The sequence below is a fragment of the Pithys albifrons genome, chromosome 9 (genome assembly GCF_047495875.1).
Source record: "Pithys albifrons albifrons isolate INPA30051 chromosome 9, PitAlb_v1, whole genome shotgun sequence".
Taxonomy (NCBI): Eukaryota; Metazoa; Chordata; class Aves; order Passeriformes; family Thamnophilidae; genus Pithys; species Pithys albifrons.
The window spans coordinates 31,017,015-31,043,874 of record NC_092466.1 but is presented as its reverse complement, the minus strand read 5'-3'; the positions used below and the strand labels follow the sequence as shown (position 1 = coordinate 31,043,874).

The 26,860-nt window shown below is 42.6% G+C and overlaps 2 protein-coding genes across 3 annotated transcripts in view; one reads left to right on the top strand and one right to left on the bottom strand.

Moving 5' to 3' along the window:
* Positions 1-4,092: 4,092 nt before the first annotated feature.
* CDK1 (cyclin dependent kinase 1) lies at positions 4,093-12,825 on the bottom strand. The gene is made up of 8 exons (XM_071563430.1): positions 12,780-12,825; positions 11,622-11,672; positions 10,065-10,221; positions 8,845-8,968; positions 8,306-8,476; positions 7,629-7,792; positions 7,359-7,500; positions 4,093-4,428 (listed from the first exon to the last, which is right to left on the bottom strand). The coding sequence occupies exons 2-8, from the start codon at positions 11,656-11,658 to the stop codon at positions 4,315-4,317; spliced, it is 909 nt and encodes a 302-aa protein (XP_071419531.1). The 5' UTR covers positions 11,659-11,672; positions 12,780-12,825; the 3' UTR covers positions 4,093-4,314.
* Positions 12,826-19,624: 6,799 nt separating this feature from the next.
* The window catches only part of ANK3 (ankyrin 3), a 353,784-nt gene continuing 346,548 nt past the window's right edge, over positions 19,625-26,860 (top strand). For both annotated transcript variants that reach the window (XM_071564343.1, XM_071564342.1), the window contains exon 1: positions 19,625-19,890. In XM_071564343.1, the coding sequence (XP_071420444.1) occupies positions 19,822-19,890 (69 nt within the window). In that variant the 5' untranslated portion in view covers positions 19,625-19,821. The remainder of the gene's footprint in view (positions 19,891-26,860) is intronic.

Here is a 26,860-nt window from a genome sequence, read left to right as displayed (position 1 = left end):
TCAACAAGATGAAAGCAAATCAACAAGATGGACATCACTTGCTAAGCAAGTCTTAAGCTGTCATGGGAAATACATGTTCCTCTAGGACTAAGGATCCATCCTGGAAATCACCCAGATCACTGGTTCCAATTCTCAGTCAAACACATTGCCTCACACTTACTGGATATTTTGTGAGTTGGAGGCAGGCCCTTTTAAAAATCAAATTCAACAGATTGCCACTGAAAATAGTTTGGGAAAATATTTTCTAAAACAACCTCCACTAACAATCTAGTCCAAACCTACAGAGGTCAGCAGAAAGGTTTTCACTAAATTCAAGAAACTGAATATAACTATTCCTGTAAAGCCACTAATTATCCCCAAGGGCATAATTGCTGTCAGTTTACCAACTAGAAGGACCAGCTACCACCTCCAATTCTTCATTAAAGGCAGCCAGCCACCTCTACATGAGATATATGTTTGGGATCGGTCAATTAATCTGTTAGCAGCAGCATCAATAGAGACTGTATTGATTCAAACACAACGAGAATATATTGAAATAGCCAGACTGAAGTAAAATATGCCCAACAACAGAGGGAAATGCCCAGTACCCTGCTGACATTTACATGCAAGGAGACAATGCTTTACACAATACAGCAGGAACGAAATCAAAAGCCATTACCTGGAATCAGCCATTGACGCAGCAGATGTAAACCAGAGCAGCTGGTGGTCTGAGCAATAGGAAATTTTTAGATTACTCCATAAATTAATGCAGCTTCTCAGAAAATAAGACAAAAAGTTTGGTTGAGAATGAGGCTTAATAAAATAGGGCCTCTATATCAGTGTTTCCTTATTCCTACTCAGTCTTCACAAGGCTGATGCAAAATAAAATCAAACTGAGCCAGTGGTAGTGCTGTGCCTCATGCAGGTCTGGAGGCACCAAGCAGGACACACTGCTGTTCCAAACTGGCTATTCAAATAACCCCAGATACCAACATGGCAACACTGGTAAGGTCTCAATCATTTGCTGAAGAAGTTTTATTTGCTGCTTAAAAGTAATTTTAAGTATAGCCAATGCAATTGCAATCTGACTGAATAGGTATCTTTTTTCTGACTCCAGTAGGTACATTTCCCCTCCCCACTGGATCAATATAAATCTTCAATCCACCCAATACTTCAACAGATGAAGTAGAAAAGGAGCGCTTTGTAGCACATGTTCCTGAACAAACTGAAGGTTCCTAAGCAATTAATAGCAGGGGAGGTTGATTACATGATCCTTTTAGCAACAGCACAATGGCTTGACATCCCCTCCCTCGCAGAGAAAACTGATTATACATTTATGGGAAACAGATCTACACTCAGCAGTGAAAAACTGCAGTCAGTCCTCTTTAGCACCACAGGGATTACACCAAAATTGGAGTTACCACCTGCTGCAGGACTGTCCCCAAGGCAGTGCCTCCTCAGCCCCTAAAAGCCTGGTACCTCCCCAGGCTGCTCTATTTAGTCAAAAGCCGCTTTAGTCCTCATTCAGAAACAAGCTTATGCATAAGGGACATTTTCCAATTTTAATTTTTTAGAGGTATGCAGCATTTGCTTTCATTTAATAAGATTTTTTTAATTATTAATCTCCTTCCTCTTGTCACTCACATCACCACTTTAACCTTATTCTCTCTGGCACTTACTGCAGTGTCCCATGGCAAGTATCACCCTCTTTTCCCAGCAGATTCCATTTTCTAGTGGCCTCAGCTTGGCCTAGCAGAGGGAATACACTGTCTGGTTAATGTTAATGGAAAGAATCCCAACCTCGAGGTGGGAAGTGCTTAGGTATTAATCTTCCTGGAGTTGTCCTTACCTGAAACATCATCTTTTCTCTTCCATGAAACTTCTTGCTTCTCCTACCCCAGTAAACACTGGGCAGAAAATACAATTTGTAACAGCACATTCAGCCATTGTATTTTCAGAATGAGAGCCTCCAAGGAAATTAAACTCACTTTCTAAAGCAAACCTGACTCTAGAAGTGGCTAATGTATGATAGGAGAAAATATTTAAGAAAGAAAATTAGCAAGAGATGCCACAGTTATGATGAAATTGCTAGGCATTGTCAAGTGAGATTAAAACACAGAAGATGTGAATTCTGCCTGGTTGGTAGCAGCAAGTTCAAGGGGCAGGAAGGGGGGAAGAATATGTATCTGCTGACCCTGTTCCACCTCCAGGCACCATAAAGGCACACAAACAATTGGAATGCATAACACACATAAAAAGTCCTTGGGAAAGAGCAGATTGCATAGGAAACTTTGTTTGAAGCAGGTTGTGTCTGCAGCAGACCCCACCCGGCTCTGCCTGTCCAAAAATAAAGACAGCATGGATTCACTGAGCACTTGCAGTAAAAGTACTGGCCCAGGAAGGACCACCACTAACTGACACCAACAACAGCAGTCTGCTTTTAAAATAAAGTAGTTCCATCCCCAGTTCTTACAACATTCAGAAGAAAGCTACTGCAATAGTTAGCAATAAATAGGATTGCTGATTATCACCCACAGTGGGTTAGACCAAGTGCAAGGCACTACCAGTTTTCACCAGCATAAAATGGAGCTTTAAATGGCCAAAACTTGAACATCACAAACCTTCCACATGCCAGGTCCAGACAGCAGGGCAGTTACACAGTAGGTGATGTATTTGTCCTGAAGGGATTTGCCTCACTGATAACTGCACTGTGTTTCAGGGTGGAGCTGGGAGTCATGTCTCTGAATATGGTATTTGCCTCCTGATCTGATGTCAGGCACACATGGACACTTATGTTCCTTTCCCCCTATTTGCTTGGAATACAGTAATAGTTCATTCAAAGCTACAATGATGTTATACACTACCAGTTGTAACAGTGCCCAGGTAAACAAGAAATGCACACTTTTCAAGTTATTGTTTGAAATTAAGTTTTCTTTAGAAATTTTAGTACTTTTGTTTGTTAATTAGGATAGCCTAAAGTGTTCACTGTATCATGTGAAGCTGAGACAGACACCAGTTACTTCTGTAACAAAAATAAGGCTTTACCAGTACTGCAAGCAACAAAAATTTAGTTTGCCTTGCTAAAGTCCTTCTTTCCACACAAAGAAGTTGAAGTCTGACCAATAACTTCTGATTTTTAGAGCAATTACTGGCAGGTTCCCCTCTTTTCTACACCAAGGCAACCATGAGCATCAGCAATACAATCCCATGGGGCCTGTAAAGCCCATATCAAGTTACTAACATTCAATAGCAGACCAATTAGGTCCCTAAGTTTGTCTTGAAATTGCATCCTATTACTGGTGTTAACAGAAAATGTCAGCCACCCCAGGCTTCTTCCCCACTGCCTTCAGTGAAGTAACTTTAACTAACATACAAACAACAATTAGTACATACATATTTGAACTCTTTACAATACTCTCACCTGTTGAGTTAAATGCTGGGGAGCTTTAAAAAGCTCCTCTGTAGTTAGGGGAAAATCTGTAGCCAAGTACTCTGTAGTCTTTGACTACAATTCCGGGCAGTGACTTTACTTGACTGTTCTTACATGAAGACAGACTAGTTTCCAAATTTAAGCATAAACCAGGAGTTCTCCTGAGTCTTATTAAAGTAGAACTGCATTACCAGCAGCAGTTGGAAGGGGTCCTATTGGACAGTTACACATTTGTATAGAGATAGTACATGTAAAATTTAAGGTAACATACCTTAACTGGTCTAGAATTTGGAAATTCACTAGTTAATAGGCCAACATCTAGGGAAATTCTTGGGCTTTCAAGATAACAGAAAAGGGATTTTTCTCAAATACTGATTTGCAACTACCTTCAAACACTGAAACCCTAAAAATTAGTTTGCCTGTTTACTTGACTTTAAGTTGCAGTTCTTCAGCATAGAAATATATCTCAACATACAAATCCTTTGGCACATCAATTGCCACACTCAAGTCAGATTAGAACTGACATCACACTGAAACAAGTCAAGAATTTCCTATCCTATCAAAAACAACAATTTAGTGTTAGCAGCTTTTTTTAGCCAAGTGGAATCTTAGGAGCACATTCCAAAGAAAATAAGAATTCTTTTGCAGAGAAACAGTAGTATGGAAACAAGTTCAGTCCTTCACTGGGTTTAAAGCTTTATTTATAGAAAGGCGACTGCATTAATTGCAGCAATATTTGCATTGTATTTGAACTCAGCACTAAAAGGTTAATATTTACACTTAGATAACAATTAAAACAAACTGAATACAGTCACAGTTTTAGAGAAGAAAGACAGACAAAAGTTACAGATTAAGCATGAAAATAATCACAATTATTTCACTCAATTATTTAGTCCAAAGGCCTATTATTTCTTAATCAGACCAGCAGGAAGAGTGGATTTGTCCAAGTCATCAAAATATGGATGGTTCAAGGCCATTTTGCCAGAAATTCTTTTTGCAGGATCATAAACTAACATTTTCTGGAAGAAAAAAAAACAAAACAAAACATTTATTTCCTCATGAAATGCGAATTAAAGTCACATTAAATAAGTAGATATTGAACCATAATAATAATCAAGTAACCATAAAGACATTCTTCCCCTTTGTTCCATGGCTTCTCCCAGCTGAAGAAGTTATTTGCACCAGTGGCAGGGCAGGAGCAGTGCATAACATCTCAAAGTGAAGAATCACATTTACCCTTTTGTTTGGTAACCAATCCCTTGCCTGGATCAGGTACCACAAGCACCAACATAAATCCAGAACTGGCATCAAGTTGCAATAATTATTTGTCTCAGCCTCTTACTATGGAAATCAATTAAGCTTTAGTCCAAAACGTTTACATGGACAAGTGGTCTTACACTTGTTTCATTACTGTCATAGAAGAGAAAGTGATGTCAAATTGCTTCTGCTCAGCTTGGTGAAGCACTTTACAGTTAAAATATAAGACAGTGATCACTAAGTTTCAAAATCCAAACAGGAAAGTAGATTACAAGCAAATAGAACTGAAAAAAACCAATTAAAACTTGAGTTTCTTTGCAATAAATTGCTTGAACTGAATACCTTGATAAAGGGGATGAGAGAAGAAAGCAGGGGTCCCATGGCCCCTAAAATAGCCCCAGAACTTTCTAGAACACGCAGAGAATTTGTTTTGCTTGCAGTTTAAAAAAAATATCTAGTTTATATCATGTAAGGGGTCAAAAAGAGAATTAAGAGTTCAGCACTTTTCTACTTGACCCAAAAGTAGCAAAGTCTCTACAATGTCTATTTCTCCTTACTAAAGGACAGCCCATTTTAAATTTGAGTAATCAGGATTTTACCAGCTGCCTGTCCCCTGTCCCCACAACAAATTTGTCTTCCAGAACAAAACTTGACCAGTATTAATCTGCCCAGTATTCAGTCTTGACATTTAACTATCTAAACACTTCATCCTACAGGGAGTCTTCCAGGTTGATTTAAGCCTCTGAATTTGAATTTATAATTCCTGAACTTCTGCCAAATACTGCACTGCCTCTCGATTTAACCTTGCATGTCCAATTTTACCTTGTGACAGGTTCCCATCAACTGTATCCCAGAACAGCATCCTATAGTTAATACTGATATCAAAAGTTCTCTTAACATTGACTCAAAGAGGCAGATTTCTCTGGAAAAGGGATGGTGTGACACAGACTACAGAACTCCAGCTGATAGATTAAGTGACCATTTATTTCTTCTTTGAGCAGTCTGGAACATAATTTTTCCGGCAACCCGTTGTCTTGAGAACCCAAAACTTTTGATGACAGCCATTAAGTGCTTTCAAATGCTGGCCACAGAAGTCATTCAGCTTTCAAAGGTCTTAAATTTACAGCCTTATTCAAGCAACTTGAATTACACATTTTTGTATTAAGACATTTTCAAAGACAGCTACTTTACATAGTAATTATATATATGTTCTATTACTGCTTCTATTACTACAAAGGGATTTCCATCAGGAATACCACTGTCACCAGGCATTAATAAGAAACTAAAATATCAACATTTATTGAATTAAGGCAAAACTGCACAAAATGTTGGAGAATTTAATATGCTTTGAGACTAGCATTGTGTTAACACTTTGAAGAACTAAAAAGGGGAATTTTGCCTTTATTCACAGCACTCAAAACACTGGTTTTATACAGGGAAGACCCACCCAAGCTCAGCTGGGCGTTCAGCTGGGCAGTTTCATCTGAGTGTATCAACAAGATTCTCTTGCTTATTCACCACTTTAGTTTGTAAACACAATCTGTAACAATTCTATTTCAAAGTGATTTAATTATGATGCTCTCAGTGGTCACAGGGGAACTTGTCAGCTAAAGTCACTTATCTCTAAGGCAATTCTGATGGAAGGTTCAGAGCTATCCAAGACAACATGTTTAGCAAATGTTCAGGTTATCAGTGTAAACTGTGGCTCTGTTCCTTCCACCATACCCCCTGCACCCAAAAAATCCAACCCCAAAAAAACACAACAAAAAAACCATATGACCACAGCCATACCAATATGGGTAATAAACTACTTTGTGACCAGTTACACAGGTAATGGCTGTACAAGATTGCCCTTTTACCAAGGTGGTTCTGAAGTGTCAACTTATCTTAAGACCCACAGAACACCCACCCTACACCCAGAGCTAAGTCTGCACTGTATAATAAATACAGCTTTAGAACAGCCAAAGGACAACCAAGGTAATTATATTTCAGTACATCCTAGAGCACACCTAAGTTGTGACCTAAATTAGTCCACAGTGGCAACACATGGGCTGGGAGTGCACTAAATTGAAAAGCCTGATGAAGAGGTTACCAATTAAGAGCCTGGTGTGGTAGTTTAACTGCATGGCCACAGAACTAAGGAAACTCCCACTAGACACAAAATATACCAATTAAAAGTTAATGCACCACCACAAAAAATCTTTAACTCAAAATTTAAGGGCACTTGAGACAGACTACAGACAGACAAACGAAGCCTCTGGTCTCACAGCTCATCAATACATTCAGTTGTTTCCATCACTGTTTATTCAGTTGAGACCATCATAGAAATTCAAACAACATGAGCCCACCAAGATTAATCTAAATGCTCCCATAAACATTTCCAAGTGGATCAGCAGACATAGAGCTACATCACAATTAGTGCTGGCAGCATGAAGGTGAGTTAATAGGCAGGAGCCTTCTATCAGACCTGGCTGTAAAAGCTCATCCTCACTTTCAAGCTGTACCTATTATTTAGGAAAGGAGTGAATGTCACACAAGGTGTCAATTCTACAAGAATGAAGGTTCACACCACTGCTGACACTTGGAAGATCTCCATATCTCCCTCCTAGCCACAACTGATTAGTGTAGCTTTGTGTATTGGAGTATGAGAAACAGCCTGTTTCAGTTCAGCAGTTTAAGAAAGACTACTTACAGCCAGCAGATCGAGTCCATCTTTATCCAAGTTTTTGACATGTGTTTCAAGGCTGACAGGTTTCCATTTGGGGAATGTGTTCTTATAGTCTTGCAGGGATTCCACATCAGGCCAAACATCATTGTTGGGAGTCCCTAAAGCTCTGTGCAGGCGTAACAAAAATATTAAGCAGTTTAGTCTGAAATCTGTATGTGCTGCTGTGCTTTTAATAGGCACACAACTACTGTGTGGTGCCACACAGGTGGCAAGGGAAGGTTCAGCCTAACATACCTGAAGATTCTGAAGATCTGGTCAATCTCTGAATCCCCATGGAAAAGTGGTTTTTTAGTTGCCAGCTCAGCAAATATGGTCCCTATGCTCCATATATCTACAGGAGTAGAGTAACGAACAGATCCCAGCAGCACCTCTGGAGACCTGTACCACAGTGTCACGATCTGTTGAACAAGGAAAGTTGTTTAAGTTCATAAAAACAGGTCCTCTAACTGACAGCAAGCACAACAGATCATCTGTTATTAAGCAGCATTCTGTTTCTTTGGTTAAAATAATAGCTGGTACTAGGAGTTTTAGTGAAAATACTAGCTTAAACTGAATTTGAAAACAAAGTTCCACTGCAGTAGTTTGGACAGCAATCCAAGCAATTGCCTACACTATTCCCAGAGCAGGAAGCCTCCAGCACCCAGCCAGTAAACCCCTAAAACCTGAGTGCTTTGTGAAGCAAAAATGACCTTTTGAGACAGTGAGCAACAAGTTCCAGCCCATCTGATTCACTTGATAAGAAGCTCTAGAACTTTAGAGTAAAGCCACAATCAAAGAGGTGGAAAACTGTTTTGGAAAAACAAAATATAACTTCAAAAACTGCATTATTCCTTTTCAGCTGTTTCACATTCAAATATTGGGAACCTAGTAAGCATTGTCCAAATCACCAAAAGTATGTTCCAATCACTCACCTCATGAGTGTAGACCCGTACTGGAATTCCAAAGGCTCGAGCCAATCCAAAGTCTGCCAGTTTAATCACGCCCTTATCATCTATTAAGAGATTCTGAGGTTTCAAGTCTCTGTGCAGAACTCTTCTTGAGTGGCAGAAGACAATACCTTGCAAGATTTGGTACAAGTAGCTCTAGAAACATTAAATGGGAGGAAAAAGCAAGAGTTACCTTTAGTACATCAGTGTCTGCAACACAAAGCTCTCCCCACAGCAGTAGGAAATGCAGATCCAAAGCATTGCAGATGTTGAGTTAATATCAATCAAAAAGTCACACAATCTAATTCTTAAGATTATTTTAAGACAGTTTATTCTCAGTAATTAAAAGAATTTGAAGTGGCATTTGAGAGTAAAACCCACATTCATCTATTATCCACAGCTGCTTATTTAACCTTTCATTTCTCTTCAAGGAGTTAATTACACTGAAAACAAGAGCTCTTTACAGCTTACTAGGTCATCCTTACAATTATTTCCCTCTTATATTAAGAAATTGTCCTCATTACCTTAACACGTGAACGCTCCAAGTATTGGCCAGATGGAATACTATCCAAGTATTTCTTGAGATCCATGGAAAGGAATTCAAAGACAAGGTACAGTCTGGAATCCTGCATAAGAACATCCTGAAGACTAAAAATTATAACAAAAATTATTGCAATATACAATTAACTCCCACTGTAAAATGCTTGCACTCAGTTACATTTCCCCTCTCAACAGGGATATAACAAGCTGACATTTTCAAGTTGTTATTATGGAAGTCCTAAAAGGCTTAGTGAGTTACACTGTCATCTGAAAAACCAAGTATATCTGAAATAGTGTCACTGAGATAAAAACCTACGTTTGCTCTTAAACTGATATTTCCTCATATCAGACACAGGAAGTCTGAGGAAAAAATAGTTGCCTTTAAGAAAAAACAAACAAGCAAAGATCTGTGGGTGTTGGTGCCTGGCTTCTCTTTGAAGCTGGGTTATTACAGCAGAGCCTGAATTACTAGGAGGGTCTAAGGGAACATTATAGTAAGAACTGAGCAGACATAGCAGGGTTTCCACATTTTTATCTCTTTCATCCTTATAAATAAGAGTTGAAGGTTTCCTAAACCCAAGCATACATATATTAAGACCCTACCAGGCTGGAACTTGCCCAGTTTTAATGCACATTAAAGATCAAGTGTTTTGCTACATCAAAGAGCAAGTAAATATTTTGTGGGAAGGACAATAACTGCAATCAATTTTTAGATGTCAAATAGTCACGTGATGGATGTTTCACTCCTCAGATGTGCCAGGTATGACAGCACCATAACACAACATGTAAATTCCTGCTGCAGAACAGCAGGGAAGTGATTGGTGACAGAGGATCACAAGGACACTTAAGTCAAGTAGTCTATTTCAAGGTAGCAAATTAAATTTTGGGACTGCCTGAAGTTACAGCTTCAGCCAGCCTTCATGAAGTACGCTGCCTCCATTCTCACAATACTGAAGATGATTTACATGAATTTCTAAATTAACAAGAATTTGTTAGATTTCTTGAATGGGAAGAGGCAGCACAAGAAAGGCTTAATTAGAAAACTGGCATAAATATGAAATTTGGGAATTTAACTATTTGCTGCAAAACAGACACTGTATTAAGCAGAGTGGTTCTCAACTTACTAGAACAGTGGAAAAATAATTTATTTTCTGAAGGCACCTAGTGCCCTTCAAAGTTTAGCTAAATACCAGTATATGCATACCAGACTATATTGGGATGCTTCAGCTCTTTTAATAAAGAAATTTCTCGGATAGCAGTACTTGGAACACCTTCCTCCTCACTTTCTAGGCGTATTTTCTTCATTGCAACCACCTGGCCTGTGGTTTTGTGACGACTTTTATACACAACACCATAGGTACCTGAACAAAAAGACAGGGAAACACACATGGGAAGTACCAGCCTCAGGTACAGACAACTCATTGCAAATATGAACTGCTAACATAGGCACAGTCCTTGCAAATCAAAGAGTCACAGAATATGCTGAGTTGGAAGGGATGCACAAGGATTATCAAGTCCAACTCTTAGGTCTGGTTTGATTGTGAACTACCATTTAGCTTTGGCAGTCTACCAAGCAATAGTTTTGTTTAAAGCATGCCACTAAACTGTAGCATTTGTTAGGACAGGGTACTTGGTAGACTAAGTGTAGAGGTGAATATTTAGAAGATGTAGTTGTAAAACCAGGTATTGTTTGAATTCCAAGTTGATTAACTTCCAGGGAGGATCCCCACTGCTTCATCCCTGAGGGGTTATGATTTTGCCATTGATAAATCATATTAAAACATCGAAGGTTTAGCTGCAAACAAAAGCAGAGTGTTCCTTCTGCAATCTGAGATCCAGCCATCTATGGGTCTGATCTATAGAAATACCTCCAGCACAATCCTCAGGGCAGGAGAGAGGGAAGTGCAGAAGCTAAAATTGGAACTAGTATTAAATCTCGAATCAATCCATTTTAACCACCAGTGTTCACAGGAGAACCCTCAAACCAAGATAGTTTAAACCTTCTCTTTTTTCCCTTCTTGAAGCATTAATCCTTCACACAAAGCTCAGACTAGTTCCCTTCAAAGATTCACACACAAGGCTTTGGTTACAAAGCTTTGTTGCACAATACAAGCACACTTATTTTGCCATTGGCTCAGAGAACACACTCTCAGCGCAACTTCAAATTTTTAAGCCTACATGAGATTAAAATATTATAAAACACACAGACTCCTACAGTTAACACAGGTTGGATTTCCAGTAAAAGGGAGTTGTGACTAACAACTGCATTGAAGACATCTTCTTAGTGCCTTTGAGTAAATTAACTGTTAAAATTCACTTCTCCACAGAGGTTTACAGTCTGCACTTTCCCTTGACAACCGCAGTGCCTGGATATAATCAAAGCAGGATAATCCACAAACCCCCACTCCCTACCAGGAGCTCCAAGCAAAAGTATGCCATGTGGCACAACTTCAGGAGCAACTGATAAGTTCATACATGCAGGAACAGGGGAGCTTCCTAAATAGTAAAGCTAGTTTCAGGACTCAGAATATATTTTCCCCCCTTTTGGAAGAATATTACACCATCAACCATAAACGTGAAGGCAGACACTTTACATCACTGGTCAGTTATCTGCAACAGGGCTGGCTGAAAGCTTTTAAATATAATAGCCAGTCAGTTGAATTTCAGCAGTTTCTTTAATAACCAGAGTGCACAGAGCTTCTGTGACTCTGGAGGGCTCAAACGTGAAGCGTTACAAGGCTCGCTTGCTTCCCACACTTACCTTCCCCAATCTTCTCTATTTTTATGTAATCATCCATTGCTGTGGTTATCCCTGAAGCGAACCGGAAAAAAAGAAACAGAAAATGAGGGTGAACAGTTGCTGTCTTGAACACAGCCAAGTCACTGAAATGGTGCCAAGTCTTTAGAAGCTCGTTGTGTCTTACTAATTAAGATGTAATGTGAAACACTAACTGTTCTCAACAAACGCACAGGGTTTTATTCAGAGTCCCAACTAGAAAATCTACATCCCGAAGTGCGAGTGAGCACTGGCTTAAAAGGAGAATTCTTGTGTGTGTGTGTGTGCAAAAAGCTCCTGCAAAGAATCATAAAAAGCCACACTCTACACCTATGTAGTTACTCACGCGCAAGACCACTACTGTGTAAAACTCGCAGGTTCCTGTGTTAGACCCGCCAAGCCACTCCAGGCCCTGGGTCCCCCACCAGGTAAGCGCAGAGCGCAGCCCGCACGGAAGGCGAGGTACCAGCCGGGGCCGGCCCGTCTCACCTCCCCACTGCTCCAGCCTCGCTGCTCTGGGCACGGCGGGGCTCAGCGTCGGGGCCGGAGGGGGTCACGCGGTGCGGGAACCACCGAGCTCGGGCCGGGGCCGGAAGCGCCCGCTCGCCGTGCAAGCCCCTCGCGGTCCGCCCGGCCCAACCCCCGCCCCGCTCTCACCGGGCCCGGCAGCCCCGAGCCACTCCCGGCTGTTCGGGGCACTCCGATGCTGCCTGCCCGGGGTGCTCTGCCGCTGCCTGCCTGCCCGGCTGTCCGGGGTACTCCGCCGCTGCCTGCCTGCCCGACTGTCCGGGGTGCTCTGCCGCTGCCTGCCTGCCCGACTGTCCGGGGTGCTCTGCCGCTGCCTGCCTGCCCGACTGTCCGGGGTGCTCTGCCGCTGCCTGCCTGCCCGACTGTCCGGGGTGCTCTGCCGCTGCCTGCCTGCCCGACTGTCCGGGGTGCTCTGCCGCTGCCTGCCTGCCCGACTGTCCGGGGTGCTCTGCCGCTGCCTGCCTGCCCGACTGTCCGGGGTGCTCTGCCGCTGCCTGCCTGCCCGACTGTCCGGGGTGCTCTGCCGCTGCCTGCCTGCCCGACTGTTCGGGGTGCTCTGCCGCTGCCTGCCCGGCTGTCCGGGGCGCTCCGTGTCCCCCGGGCCTGTCCCCTCACCTGCGGAGCCGCCGCCGCCGCCGCCGCTCCAGCCGCCGCTCAGCCACGGACGCGAGCGGGGGGCGGGGCCACGCCGCATTCAAACCGTCCGCCCGCCGGGCTCCGCCAATCGCGTAGCGCCGCCGCTGTTCAAAGCGGCCAATCAGCGCGCCCCGCGCCAAAGCGAGGCCGAAAGGGCGGCTTTCGGTCTCTGCGGGGGTGGGGGGCAAGTGGGCGCGGCAAGCTGAGGGTGCAGTGGGCGTCCTCTTGGTTGGCGAGGCAGGGCTGCAGGCGCGGGTGGGCAGGTCGGTGCAACCTGAAGCGCCGCTGTCCCCCGCGAGGGGACACGGGGAGGGGCGGGCTGGGCACAATCACAGAATCACAGACCCACGATGGGTCACCTGGTCCCACTTTCCTGCTCAAGCAGGGTCATCCCAGAGCACATAGCACAGGACTGTGTCTAGTCGGCTCTGGAATATCTCCGGTGACGGAGACTCCACAGCCTCTCTGGGCAATCCGTTCCAGTGCTTTGTCACTGCACCGTGAGGAAGTTCTTCCTCATCTTCAGGTGGAGCATCATTTTCTGCCCATTGCCTCGTGTCCTATTGCTGGGCAGCATCGAGCAGAGCCTGGTCCGTCCTCCTGGCTCCATCCTCTTGGCACCCCCTTTTTATGCACTGGTACACACTGATGAGGGTCCTTCTGGGTTGTCTGTTCTTGAGGCTGAACAGCTCTAGCTCCCTCAGGCTTTGCTCGTAGAAGAGATTCTTCAGTCCCTCTAATCAACTTCGTAGCTCTGGCCCCTGATTGCTGCTGGGCTTTGGGCTGTTGGCATGGCCTGGGGACCATAATCGTGTTTGGGCCACCTTAAGCCTCGGCTGCAGCTGCTCCTTTTAATCAAGTCTGTTAGATTTGGATGCCATGGCTGGCCAGAGCATAAATTCATTATTTCTGGCTGCACGGGTGCTGATCTGAGAAGTGCTGCTGAGGTCTCTGAAGCAGCTTTTAAAGCACAGACATCAAAAAAAAGGTCATTGGGTGACTCAATTCCCCAGACGCTGGGATGTATGTCTGTAGGCAAATTAAAGTTCTGTATCCCTGCTCCCTGATTAAGAACAATTAGTCCCTGTGTTATCACATCTTCTGAAAGAAGTGTCAGGGACAAAAATGGAGAGGCTCCTGCTCAGAGAGTGCTGTGCCATCTGAAACCTCCCTCTGTTGGGAACCAGGGAGCTGCAGTACACATGTATTTTAAAAAAAGCCTGGGAAAATACTATTCTAAACATTACGATATTGTGTTACTGAGAAACTTAAATACTAAATAGATTAGCAAAGCTGATGTGTTTCCAGTTTTACAGCTCTTTCCCTACGGGATAGCTCCACTGTGGATTCTGTGATGCTGCTGACCTACCTTGGCAACCGTTTCCCATCGACACCGACAGTCCTGTGCCAACACACTCCTGTGGAAACCTGCATTCCCTGCAGAAGTGAGACGCAGGCACTACTCCACACTGCTGATGTTAACCGCATTTTTTAATTACTTCATTGCACTGTTTTATAACATTCTTGAAGGATGGCTTTGTTGCTTGTCTTAAATGTAAGCAGGGCAGGCTGCTGCAAAAAAATGTACAGCTTCTCCCTTAAAGTATTTCTTTGGGAGGGTGATTCCGGCAGATAGGATGTTTATATTACAGTTCCTATTTCTCATCCCTACTCCATGGCAAAGGAGAAAGGCAGCTTGTCCAGCTCCTGCTCCTGGACAGTTTTGGGGTAAAAACTCTGCCCTTTCCCCTCCCTCCTGGGAATTTTTGCAGCATATGGTGTATATGCGTGTTTACCTTGAATTGTGTTTTCTCACTGCTTCCTGGGTGTTTACCTGCCTAGAACAAGGCTTTTATATCTCTGGCAAATTCCATATGGAAACATGGGCTCACATCTTGTACAACTCATAGGAAAAGGGCTCGACATGCTCTGCCCTGTGCAGACACAGAGAATCTCTTCCCTGTGTGTGTGTAAGAAGTCCAATACAGCCAGGACAGCCTGCGATGAGCAGTGGACGTGAATCAGCTGCACAGCTCAGGCAGAGTGTGGGACATGTCCCTTGGGCCTGGCTCTGCACCTGCAGGGTGCTCTGCAGCTTTGAGGGGATTGCTTTCAATAGCCAGCACTGGAGCTACTGCTGCTGGACTAGTCCTTGTCCAGGGGCCTTGGGAAAGTCCACCTTTTCCTTCAGAAAAAAAAAGAAAACATATCTGGGAAATTCAAGACATACGGTAACCTTAGTTAATCTGGAGGGATAGTTGTGGTGTCGCAGTATCATGAATATTCAGTACTATAAATTGGTGTAAGTTATATTAAATTACGTATGGTTATAGTAATATATAAAATATACTGGGCCTGAAAGTACTGAATACACTGATCTGAATTTGCTTGAAAGTGACATTTTTTCCAGTTTTAATCAGCTTTACTTTAAATATATGCAAATATTTCTTAGTTGTGCTCAGACTGCCATTTCTGTTGGACACTAACTGCTCGTTCTCAGAGTGCTCACTGAATTTTTTAATTCTTTGAGAGTACACCTTTTTCCATACATCCCATTGTTTCATGAGCTTTGAGTGGGGGAGACCAGAGGGCATCAGGAGGAAAGCTGGTTGAAGGAGAACAGCCCTTACACAGGAGCTGGATAGCCTTGCCTCCGTTTCATGCCTGAGGAGACTCCAAGCTGCCTTGCTCATGAGGCAGAGTGCATGTAAGTATAAACCTGTCATGGCATTAATTTGTCAAACATCAGCCTGACAGTTCTGCTTGCTCAGTGTTTTCCTCTCTCTTGCTGTTGGCTGTGTATCCTTAGGATACAAACTACGTCTCTTTTCTGACTGGATAGTGCTTATCTTGGTTGATCATTGCTTGGGACGTGGCAGGAGCTGATGATAGTGCTTGAGACAAGTGATCCAGCTACATTTGTAGTAACTTTTGTGTTTGAAGGGATTTGCTGTTCAGCTTGAAGGAACAGTAGCAGTGAGCCTGCTGACAAGCAAGTCAGAGATGGACAGAAATGGATGGCTGTGGGAATCCCTAGGACTGCTGCACCCCTTTACAGCAAAATGTGGATCATCCAAGTGCAGAACCGAGGGAAAACTCCAAGGTGAACAGCAAAGGAACCTAGGTGTACCTTGATGACATGATGTCAAATTAATTTTATTTATATAAATGACCAAGGGTTACATATATTAAACCATCTTTGGCATCCAGAACTTCCTCTTGCTTGAACTGCAGTGCTGTTTGTGCAAGGCACACAGGATCAGACCGACAATGCTGAGCTCGGATTATAGTATTACAGTTGTATTCATGGCTAAGAACCCACTGTAATACCCTGAACAACTCCTTCTCTGCTGAGCAGAGGGCAGCTGCAAGACTCAGTATCTTCTTGTCTTTTGTGTTTTAATCATATTCTCCTCAGCAATAACATCACTGTAAGGAAGAGAGAAAGTGTATTCTGTCTTTCACATAATGATGCGACTAAAAAAAGGTCAACTGGTTGGTGAATAATAAAATAAGTTGTGTTCACTGTGTTCCAAAGCAGATAAATACAAACATTGATTGGTTTCTTTCAGCATTTACTAAAAACCAAAGATTATTTTGCTAGTATGACAAATGCAAAAGTGCAGTAGGAGAAGTGTAATAGCATTTAGGAATGCAGAAAATATTAGAGATTTATTATTCTTCAATGCATATCTCAGGTTAAATCTCTCTTGTTATGCAGGACAGTTCCCATTATCATGAAACATAAAGAACTCCTATGCTGCTCTTGTTCTGTATTAGTATTTTGACAAGATGCCAGAAAGCAAAAAGCTCCTGAGAACTGTTTGAAAATAAAGCAAAAGGATGGAAGTTGCTAAGAAAAGGAATTAAATTATCAATGTCTTCTGAAAGCATAAATATAAATATTTTAAATGCATTTAAAGTACTTGAATTTAGGTTCAAATTATCTTTAAGTATTTTTTTCTAGCATGTGTTAAACCACTTTACTTAAGAAACCCAAATATTGATATGATTGCAACAACTAAAGTATCATAAGCCAATCCCTTCATTTTAAATAATGAGATTGTAGACAGAAGAAGCTGCAACTGTGGTGGTTATTCATGGGTTTGTATCTTCCTGGAGGAATGCTTGGCTGAGTTAGAAATCCCAGGAAGTTTTACCATGAATTTGGAGCAGCACACAAAGAGGAGTGAGTGGAGAGCATGGTGTGCAGGGCCCTTGTGGGAGGGAGAGGAGGGGTGCACAGTCTCAGCTGAGCGTATTGGGGGTGGCCTCCAGGGGCTGAAACATGTGTGACTGCTGGATGTAAAGACTGAAACCTTCCTTCAGCTCTGACTTTGCCAAACTTCTGTCCCACTATAGGAAATGCTTCACTGTCACTGCAGATCTTCTTTTGTTGTTGGACACAGCTGGTTTCATACAAACCTCTAGAGAATACCTACAAATGCTCAACCTGGATTTTACTTTAATAATTGTAATAAAATGAGCCAGGTGAATAGGGCATATGTGTCAAACTAGGGGGGGGAAAGGTGCCTTTTGTTTTTCCAGAGCACTTGGGCAAAAAGCCAGGCTCCACCAAAGACATTGGCAAAACTCCCATTAACTTCAGTTGGGCAAAGCTTTCACTCCTGACCCCCGGAAAACTAACTATAGGAAAAGGTGTATGGTTTCTTATTTAAATTTTTGCATTTCACGTCACTTGGCTTACAAGACACAGGAAGAAAAATGGCAGAACCCAATAAAGTGCTTTTGAACTGCATGAGGGCAGGAGAGATGCATTCAGTGTTACACTTGGTGATCCCTCAGCCTGGATGCAGGCGAGCAGACCCTGGTGGCTGGAGGAGGCTGGTTTTGAGGTGGGTGTTGAGGGCTGGCTGGCAGAGCCCTCCAGGGAACCACAAGCCCCATTCCCTGAGGCTGAATACAAATGTCAGCATGTACTGACAGTATGGCCACAGCAGTGTAACTCTATTAGCAACCTTCCTCTCGTGGTGACTGTTATACTGAAAATCTGTTTCCTGGTATAGCTGTTTCATTTCAACAAATAATACTCTTTTCTCTCCAGTTACCTCAGGTTTTATCTGTTTATCTTTTTTCATCTTACAACAACCACCTGGTACTGTGCTTGATCAAATCAAATGCACTGCAACAGCACATTTAAATTCCCGACCTCTGTCTGGGAAGCCTGACCTGAAACTTTTCCTGAAGGGAAGTTAACTTTTCCTTCCCTCCAGGTATCATTTCAGCTGCCAAAAGAGAAGCTATGCACTCTCAGGTGGGAGTGTAGATGAGGCAAGTAAGGTATGTAAACCTGTGGAAATGAAACGTGGATTTACAAGTACACATTACTCTTGAATTTGCTTAAAAATTCCTCCTCCTGTCTATTGTAAGAGTAGACTTAAAAAACTGTCTATTGTAAGAGTAGACTTAAAAAATGCTTTTCATTTTAAATAAACAAATTGGGTTTTCTTTCCCTTAAGGTGCTATTTTCTTTTACAATCTGCAAATTCCATTTACATCTTTATAATTTTCTTTCTCAAAGAGTGATGGAAGGTGGTATGCAGTGATGGTGTGGTACATGGGTTGTATAAAAGTATTGTGTGACCTGGCCACAGAGCTGCAAGTTGCCACTGCTCATCAGTGAACATGACCAGCCTTGCTTCACGCTTGCTTTTAGCCATCATGATCCCTTTTTTCTCTGGCTTTGAGTTCCCTGAGGGGGCTGAGGAAATGAGTCACATCTAAAAGAAGAGAGATAAAAACATTCTCGGGAATTACCTTCTCCATGAGAGACACAGCCAAGGTCTTTGGTTAAATATTTTTGTTTGGCTCTACATACAAAAATAAAGTTTACAGATTAGAGAGGCAGTGACAAGCAATTAGTTACAAAGTATCTAAGGATGTATAAACACCTCTAGTCAATTTATACAGCTGGGTAGGCGCTTTGTAAATTGCACGTACAGCACTAAGGCCCACAACAGGAAAAGTGACTGGATTAAGCTGTTATCAGCAATATTTCTAGGGAAATTCGCGCTTTAAAGCGTTTTTTGTGTTTCACCACTGCTAATGGGTAAATCACATTCTAATTAAAAAATAGGTTGATGCACCAAGATAGGCTTGTGAGAGGGGAGGAAAAGTAAGGTGATGGAATAAAGTCATTTAACTCAAAACTAAACCAACCTTATTTGGTTTTACAATACTTTCACAATTTCAAGTGGTGTGATATAACACATTTTAATGAGATCGATTAAAATATTTTTAAACTAAAAAAAAGTACAAGGAGAACTAACTGCTGGTTTCACCAACACAGCAACTCATGTGTGAGGTTTGCACAGCCCTCAGCTGGGGCTGTGGGGGCTAAAAGTGAGGACTGACTCACCCCCGGGCTCAGGGATCAGCTCATTGATCCACGGGAGCAGCTCGCGAGAGCCACTCTCGCGCTGCTCCTCACGTGCGAGCAATTCTGAATTTGCATTATAGTAAATGCACTACACCTGTAGTGCTCATTACAGAGGACCGGCGGGAAGCCTTTAACTGCGGCACGGAATGCACGAGCGCCAAGCGAGGAGGTCGAGGTGGCTTTTCAGTTTTGTTAAACAAACTTGAGCTGCGTTGCCCGCCCCGCATCCTTCGGGCGCTGCGCAGGCAGAGCGGAGCCGCAGCCGCCCAGAGCCCGTCCTGTCCAGGTGAGCTGCGGTGCAGGTGGCCGGGGGCGCTCCCTGGCGCTCCAGGAGCAGCCGCCCTCCCGATCTTCCAACGGGGCGGACCTCGGGGCGCTGCCCCCGCCTTGTGGCACCTCGGAGCGCCTGGCTGCAGCAGCGGGGCGGGACAGGGCGGCGGCGGTCCCCGGAGCCGAGCACGCCCGCCCCGCCGTGCCCAGCCCGCCGCGGGAGGAAAGGCACCGGCGGGGCTCGGCTCCACCTGCGGGGGCGGCGGCGGAGCGGGGCAGCTCAGCCCGCCCGTGGGGGCGAGCCCGAGACGGCTGGGCAAGGGGAGGAACGGAGCCTGGGAGCACTGCAATATGGCCTCCTCCTCCTCCTCCCCTTCCTCCACCTCCTCCTGTCCCGCGGGACGGGCCGGCAGGGACCAGGTGAGTGCGCAGCCCTCGGGCGGGGGGTGAGAGCGGGGTCGCGGTACCGGCGGCTCTTTCTGCTTTTCCTCCTTTTTCCACACTATTTTTTCTTCTCCTCACTGCTCCCGGGCAATGCCCGCCGGGCAGCGAGCGGCGGCCCCGACGGCGGCGCGTCCGGAGGGGAAAGGACGGTTCTGCCCCCTGCCCAGGTGTAAGGGCTGGAGCCGGGAGCGCCTTTCCCAGCCCCGTCCCGGCTTATCCCTTCGCCCGGCCGGGAGGGCCATGCTGCTCTGTCCCTCCCAATAACAGAAACGTCTCCCAAAACAACGCACGGCCCCGCGTTAACACCTCTTATCTCTCCCTTGCTGAAGATGAGGCGCTTCGAGGCTCTGCTGTATGGCATGTGCTTTGCGTGTTTGCCTCGCTTGTGTTCTGCACATCAAGCCACCTCCAGCGCTGCTTTTGCCTGCAGCGGGGCAGGTAAAGAAAAGATAGTGTTGAAGGCTTCATTTCACCATGGCACAAGCGGCCATAGGAGTTGTTTTTCTCTCTGGTCCTCCCCCTCTGCAGTGGTTAGACCCAGGCCACAGGGTCAGGTGAAGGAGCTTTGCTGCCGTGGTCCGTGTCCCGTAGGTATTCGATGCGACTGCTCTGTTTATTGCTCTCACAAATGCTGCCTTGTGTCAGGAGTGAACCGACTGCTCCGACATTCTTCCCGCTGAGCACAAATGGCATAATCCATTTGAACTGTGAAGACTTGTGTTCTCAGGGCAAAGAAAGAGCATATTTTGGACTATTACACAATGCCTGACCAGCAAAATGATACTTCTCCTAGTAGAAGTAAGTTTTGGGAATAAGGATTGGGAAAGTATGATAACTGAATTACTTTTTTTATCTTTTTTTTTCTTTTTCTTTTTTTGGGCTATATGCCCAGAACTTCTGAAACTAAAACTGAAAATTCTTAAGATTAAAGCTATAATTAATCAAGGCTGAATAAGCTTTATCCTTTGTTCCTTTTTCTTTTTTTTTTTTTTTGTGAAGTTGGTATCTTTTGAATCATTAAACTTTCCTGCTTTTAACACTATTTTTGCTACTACTTGAAACACTTAACTGGACAGAGGTGTTGGAAAATTATCTTTCTCATTGTAGATTGTGATGGTTTCTCATATTTCTCCTTCAAATCTGTCCAGTGTTCCTGCTTTGAAATGGAATGTAAGTTAACACCCCAGGAGGACTGATCTGCTGGAAATAAATCACTGTTCTGGCAGTCAGGCCCTCTAAGTTCTGGCCCAGCAAGCTGCTGTTCCCCCTGCCTGGCACTTCCTTTCTTGAGCCCTGTGTTTGAAGGAGAGCTCTTAGAACACGAAGACAGTGTTTCCTACTGTGGTGACAGTGCTCTGGGCATTTTTGCCTCTCTTTCAACAGTCCTCTCAGGGATAAAGGGACACAATGTATCCTCTAAGTGGGCAGCTTACGAACTTACTCTCTGAAAGGTTTGTAACCTAGACTAGGTTGGAACTGTTGAGTTCTTAAAGAAGGTGACCATTCTCAGTCTCCAAACGGTGTATGTTACATTGTGGCTTGGGGTAACCTCAGAACTAGTGAGGAGACTTGGATTTGTCCCCTGTGGGCTCTGATCCTTCAGCCAAGGGCAGCAGATTTCCCATCAGTTTGGGAAAACTCTTAGGTCAGGCTCTAAACTTTAGGGTGTCTTTTTGCCTTGTGGCAGTATAAGATGCTCAGCTCCTGAGACACTATTAGTGCTGTGTTAGAAATGAGGGGATGCTTTGAACTAGCCAATGCTTTTAGGGAGTTCCTTACAAAAATCTTTTCTGTCACCATTAACTTTCTCTGACTTCTGTGGGAATTTACTAATGCTTAGTGCTTGATTCTGGTACAGTTGATACTGGACTATCATATGCTTTTGCTCTCTTACCAGAGAAGGAGCTTGGGAATTTTTATTACTGAAAAAATTATCATCTCTCCCAGCTTTTCCAGATACTAACTTATTGGCCATGTGCTTCTTTTTGGGGATAATGGTATCTCTCTGTTATAATGCAGTGATTTGCAAATTCATGTGAATAATTGTGTGTGGCTAAGTGTTTTCCTTAAAAAAAAAAAGCAAAGAAAAAACAAAGAGTTTTTTCCTAAGGTAACTTCCAAGCTTTGCAGAAGGAGTCAAAATGGTTAATGGCATGAGAAATAAAATAACTTGTTATTCAAGGGGTTTTATATTCCTGTACCATTTTGCTGTTGATTATTAAGAGCAAACACCAATCTTCATTTCATTTCAATGAGAAGAATGCACTTTCTTCTTTTAGCTCCTTTGTTGTGGTAGCTCTTGGCTTCTACCCTATGAGCACTATTAAAGTCAATGCCTAGAAGTTAATTATGCTTGTAGGTCACCGGCAGTGCTGTGTTTTGTTCTGGTGTTTATATTTGGACAGTGTAAAGTACTGAAAATATGGGGATAGTCTACAGCTTGTTCAAGATCTGACTTTGAATATTAGATATGAGGAACTTTTGTACTTCTTGAAACTTTTTACTTAAAATTGGGGTATTTGTGGGAAGAGAGAGAAGACTGGTCATGTTGTTTTGCAGGGAAGAAAAAACCCCAAAGTGTTCAAATATGAAAACCATGCTGTTATCAAATAACAAAAACTATGAAAGTGGAAAACTTTTCTCACAGAGTAAGCTTTAAAGTGTGATTTGTAAGACCACAAGGCCAATCATAGCTGCTGTGAAACAAAATAATAAAAGTAAACCTTATTCAATCATTGAAAACTTTGGGGAAAAGGCAGTTCTGCAGTTAAAAAAAACCACAAACAGTCACCTGCTTGTGTAGCATACAGATCAGAATACCTGAGTCTCAGTTCTGGCCAGTTGTTCAATATAGGCAAATTCCTGCCCTGGTGTTTGTTCTGGTTTTATCCTGCATTTTTATCAATTTAATTTTTGGGTTTTTTCCCCACCCCCTCCACTCCAAGTTCTTGGAGTTCTGTTCTTACTATTCAGTTTCTCAAAATTCAGTGCTCTTGACATCATGTAAAAACTGTTGAGGCACTAATCCAGTGGTTGATTACCCGTTGAAAGTTACTTCTGCTGCTCTGTGTAGTCTGGAGTGTGAATGTTTCCCATATACATCAGGTTTCGTGATAAGCTGTTAACAATGGTACTTGTGCTCCTGCTGGCATAGCTCTTGGAATGACAAAATAAGACCTGGCATTAATTCTGAGAAAAGCATGGTTTTGCAATCTTTAATCAGGCAAAGTTTCATTAGATCCTTCAGGGAGTTTGAAAATTACTTGGCCCAAGGAATGCTCTTTTTTTTTTTTTAAGCAGCTGGTGGCACTTGCTAGCATTTTCCAGAGAAGCAGAGTGATGTAGAAGCAGGGGCATGAGAATTATATTTTTGTGAGTTTTATGCTTGAGTTCTGGCATGTGCAGCATTAAATAGCTATTTATGATGCTGACATGTCTAAGCAGTGGAGTTTTGAAGTTGAATTTTCTGAAACAAATCCTTCAAAATAGTTTTTGGGTTTTTTCTTCAATGTGATAAAGGTAGTTTGGATTCCATTCCTTTCTTCCTTGAAAAATTTGGAAAATTAGGCCAAAAATGAAAGAAATTGTTGCTTTCTCTTTTCTTTCTCTCTCTTGCTCTTATTTTTTTTTAATCTAGGAAAGGCCGGGGGTGGGGGTGTGGGAAGAATAACTCAGAACTGTTGCTTTCATCTTTCGTAGTTAAGAAATGTCAAAAAGTTGCTCCTCTCTTGATAATTTGCATGGATTGCCTGATGGTTGGTGCTGGTAGCTCTTGCTCTCAGCTGTTGAATTACATCAGTGTGCACATAAAACATATGGAAAACAATAGCTGCTTGCACTGTGTGTTCCTCCTGTCCTTGTCAAGGGGTGCACTCTGGCTGTGGACACAGTTACAGACTCTGAGGAGAATGAAGAAGACAACAAAGGAAATGGCTCCAATGAAATATTTACTGGTGTGATTGTGAAATTCCGAGAAACCTTGCTCTGCTTGTGCCAGTCATTGCCTCATTGTTCATGTGGTGGTTGTGTGCTCTTAGAGTTTAGCCCAGTTCCAGTGGTGTCTTGAGCAAAACTTGTCCTGCTTAGTCTTGGCATAGTGGCTGCTCTCCCATCTACACTGCCCTGGAAAATCCAACAAAAATGAGTCTAATATTAGCCACTTCATTATATTGTCATTTCTTCTGTTAAATCCATTTTAAACTTCAGTTCCCACTGACTTGTGGAAGAGGAAAAAGTATTTTATTTCCTTCAATTGCTTCTGAAAATTCAGCCAATTATTCTCCTCCAAGGGCATACTGAGGTTGGTGCCCTTCAGAGGAGAAATTGTTCAGACTTTCCATGTAATATCTGAAATATGCATCGTGACTTTTTCAGTAGGTGCTATTGATTATATCTGATCATTACTTAGAAAATGTTATGAGCTAATGAAAGGAGTCCTGCGTAGCTGCAATCATGAGGGTTTCCTCTGCCCTGTGTGCTCGTGCTAAAGCAAGACCTGGCTGAGCTTCTGCACTGACCTGCTGTTATTACTTAAACAGGTTGTGATGACAGCTCCTTTTAGAAGGAGACACTTAAGTAACACTCTGCAATGACAGAGGGGTTGATAACATATGAATGTCATATGAGAGCTGGTTTCTTAAGAGAGTCTTCATGGAGATGTGGTTTTAGGTTTTATAACCAATGTGATGCAGTATTTCTTTTGGAAAATATTTTTGAAGCAATTTTTATAAAGGCACTTTTCTGGTGACATGCACAGAACAGGTGTAAGCTAGTTCTGTGATCTTTGCATGCTGTGACTATGTTTTAAGCCTGTGTGTCTTTTAAAGAAAAGAATATGGATTTTCTAGCATCCATGATGATTAATTTGCTCTATGAAAAAGCAGAAATCAGCAAGGTTGAGTGATCACACCTTGGTCTAAACCAGCAGAACAGAGCACAGAATATTCTGAGCTGGAAGGGAGAAGTTATTCTGCTTTTATTTTTGTGGGGTCAGAATTTCTGTCCGTTTGTATATTGAGGGTGCTAATGATGTAGTTGGTGAGCAATCACTTAACACTGGAAAGATATTCAACCAGGTGTCTCCGTTTTTCTTCTGATTTTGAAATTTAGAAGTCTAAAGTCCCCTGTGGTGGGAAACCTCCGTTTTCATAGCAGCAGTATGCAAATGGCTCCAACTTGTTTTTGCCTCAGCTTACTAATCTGTGGATTTTTCTTGCATGTGTCTTATCTTAAAAGATTATCTGCTTTGCTGTTTCTTGTCCTCATTTTTTTTCTTTTTTTGGGTGTGCATACATGAGGGGGATTTTATGTAATTTCTTTTCCACCCTGTAATTTCAGACTTGTTTCTGTCACTTTAATAGTTTAGTGCAGCCTTGGGCAACAGAGTGTTTTCTGTTTCCTCAAAACACCTGTTCAGCTTTAGGTCAAAGAAAATTCATCCTGAAATTGCTGCACTTACTGTGCAAAGAATTCCCAGTCACACCACAAAACAGACCTGACAATGCTGAAAAATTGCAATTAATTCTAAGCTTTTCTTTTCTCACTGAGATAATCTGGTCTATATGTAAACTCACAGTAGTTTTTAAAGCGTTTAAGTCAGGCTCTTTTAATGGAGAAGCAATGCTTGTGAGAGGGGTCAGCAGCAGAACTGCAGGTGTTGCTTATTGAGAACAGTTAATTTGACTCATTAGAGTTTTCTTTGTTTCTTAACGACTTTCCTCTTCTTTGGGAACTTTCTGTTCCAGCAGTGGAGGGATCCCAAGAGAAATGCGTTGCTTCTCTGCTGCAGAACTAACCCTCTTATGGAGGTGTTTTAGGGATTGATGTGTAATGTTTGTTGAGGCAGTTGGGTGAGGAGGGAAAGAATGAGTCTTGTGTACAGGGAGGGGGGTGGTATTCAGGGTCAAGTGTTGCTCGTATGCTCTTTAAATTGTATCTTTGTAGGATAATAGAACACTAGAAACTTAACAGAAAAGGTAAGTCAACTGGTCTTCTGTCCTGGCAATCAATATTGCATTCAGGGAAAGAGAAAAGGCTTCTAAAGATGAGTCATCCTTTTATAGGTATAAGTATTCTATAATATTAAAAAGCAATATAGTAAGATATAGTAGTAATCATGTGAAAGATTAATAAACTTGCCCAAACTAGAAAGAGTAGCAGTGATTTTACAATAATCTCTCAAGGAAAAACCATAAGAATTAATAGATTTGGTAACTTTTTCAAAACTTAAACTATTCATTAATTACCCACCAGTGACCTCAATGCTCTTGTGTAAAGGAAAAAAAAATACTGACAACATAAAATAATAGAGTGGCTTAGTATAAATTTTGTCTTTTATTTAAAAAGATAAATACACAGTGTGTTTAATTTTGATGGGTTTGGTTTTCACTTGTTTTTGAAGGTATCTTAGGCCAATTCTGTAATTGACTATCATCAGAGATTAGAGTTAAGGCTCAGTAATTGTGTTATTACCTCATATCTCAACTCATCTGACTCCATTGTGTAATATCTAAGGTACGTAGACTAGTGCATATATCATACAGAACTGTGGAGCAAGTTGTCTTTGAGGTGTGGTAAGGTAAAGGAAGTCAAAGATGGGATATGCTCTTAACATCTTCTTACAACACTTCACCTGAGAATGTCACATGTACCTAACTTGCCCTCTTGAAGCTGCAGAGGATTTAAAGCATAATGGGTACGATGAGATTGTGTTCAAACTTCATTGGGCTTTAAATTAGTAAAAAATAATGACTTGTTGTGCCATTGTGCAGGTGAACAACCGTAAGTGTAGTTCAGTGTTTTAAAGCTCTGATGACAGAACCAATTTCCTTTTGTATTCCTCTCTGCATCTTGATTCTGCTTGCTCCTGTTCAAAGAATACTGCAGAGAGCGCACATATTCATGTGTCTGAGAAAGCAAATAACTTCACAGGTTGTGACTTTGCAAA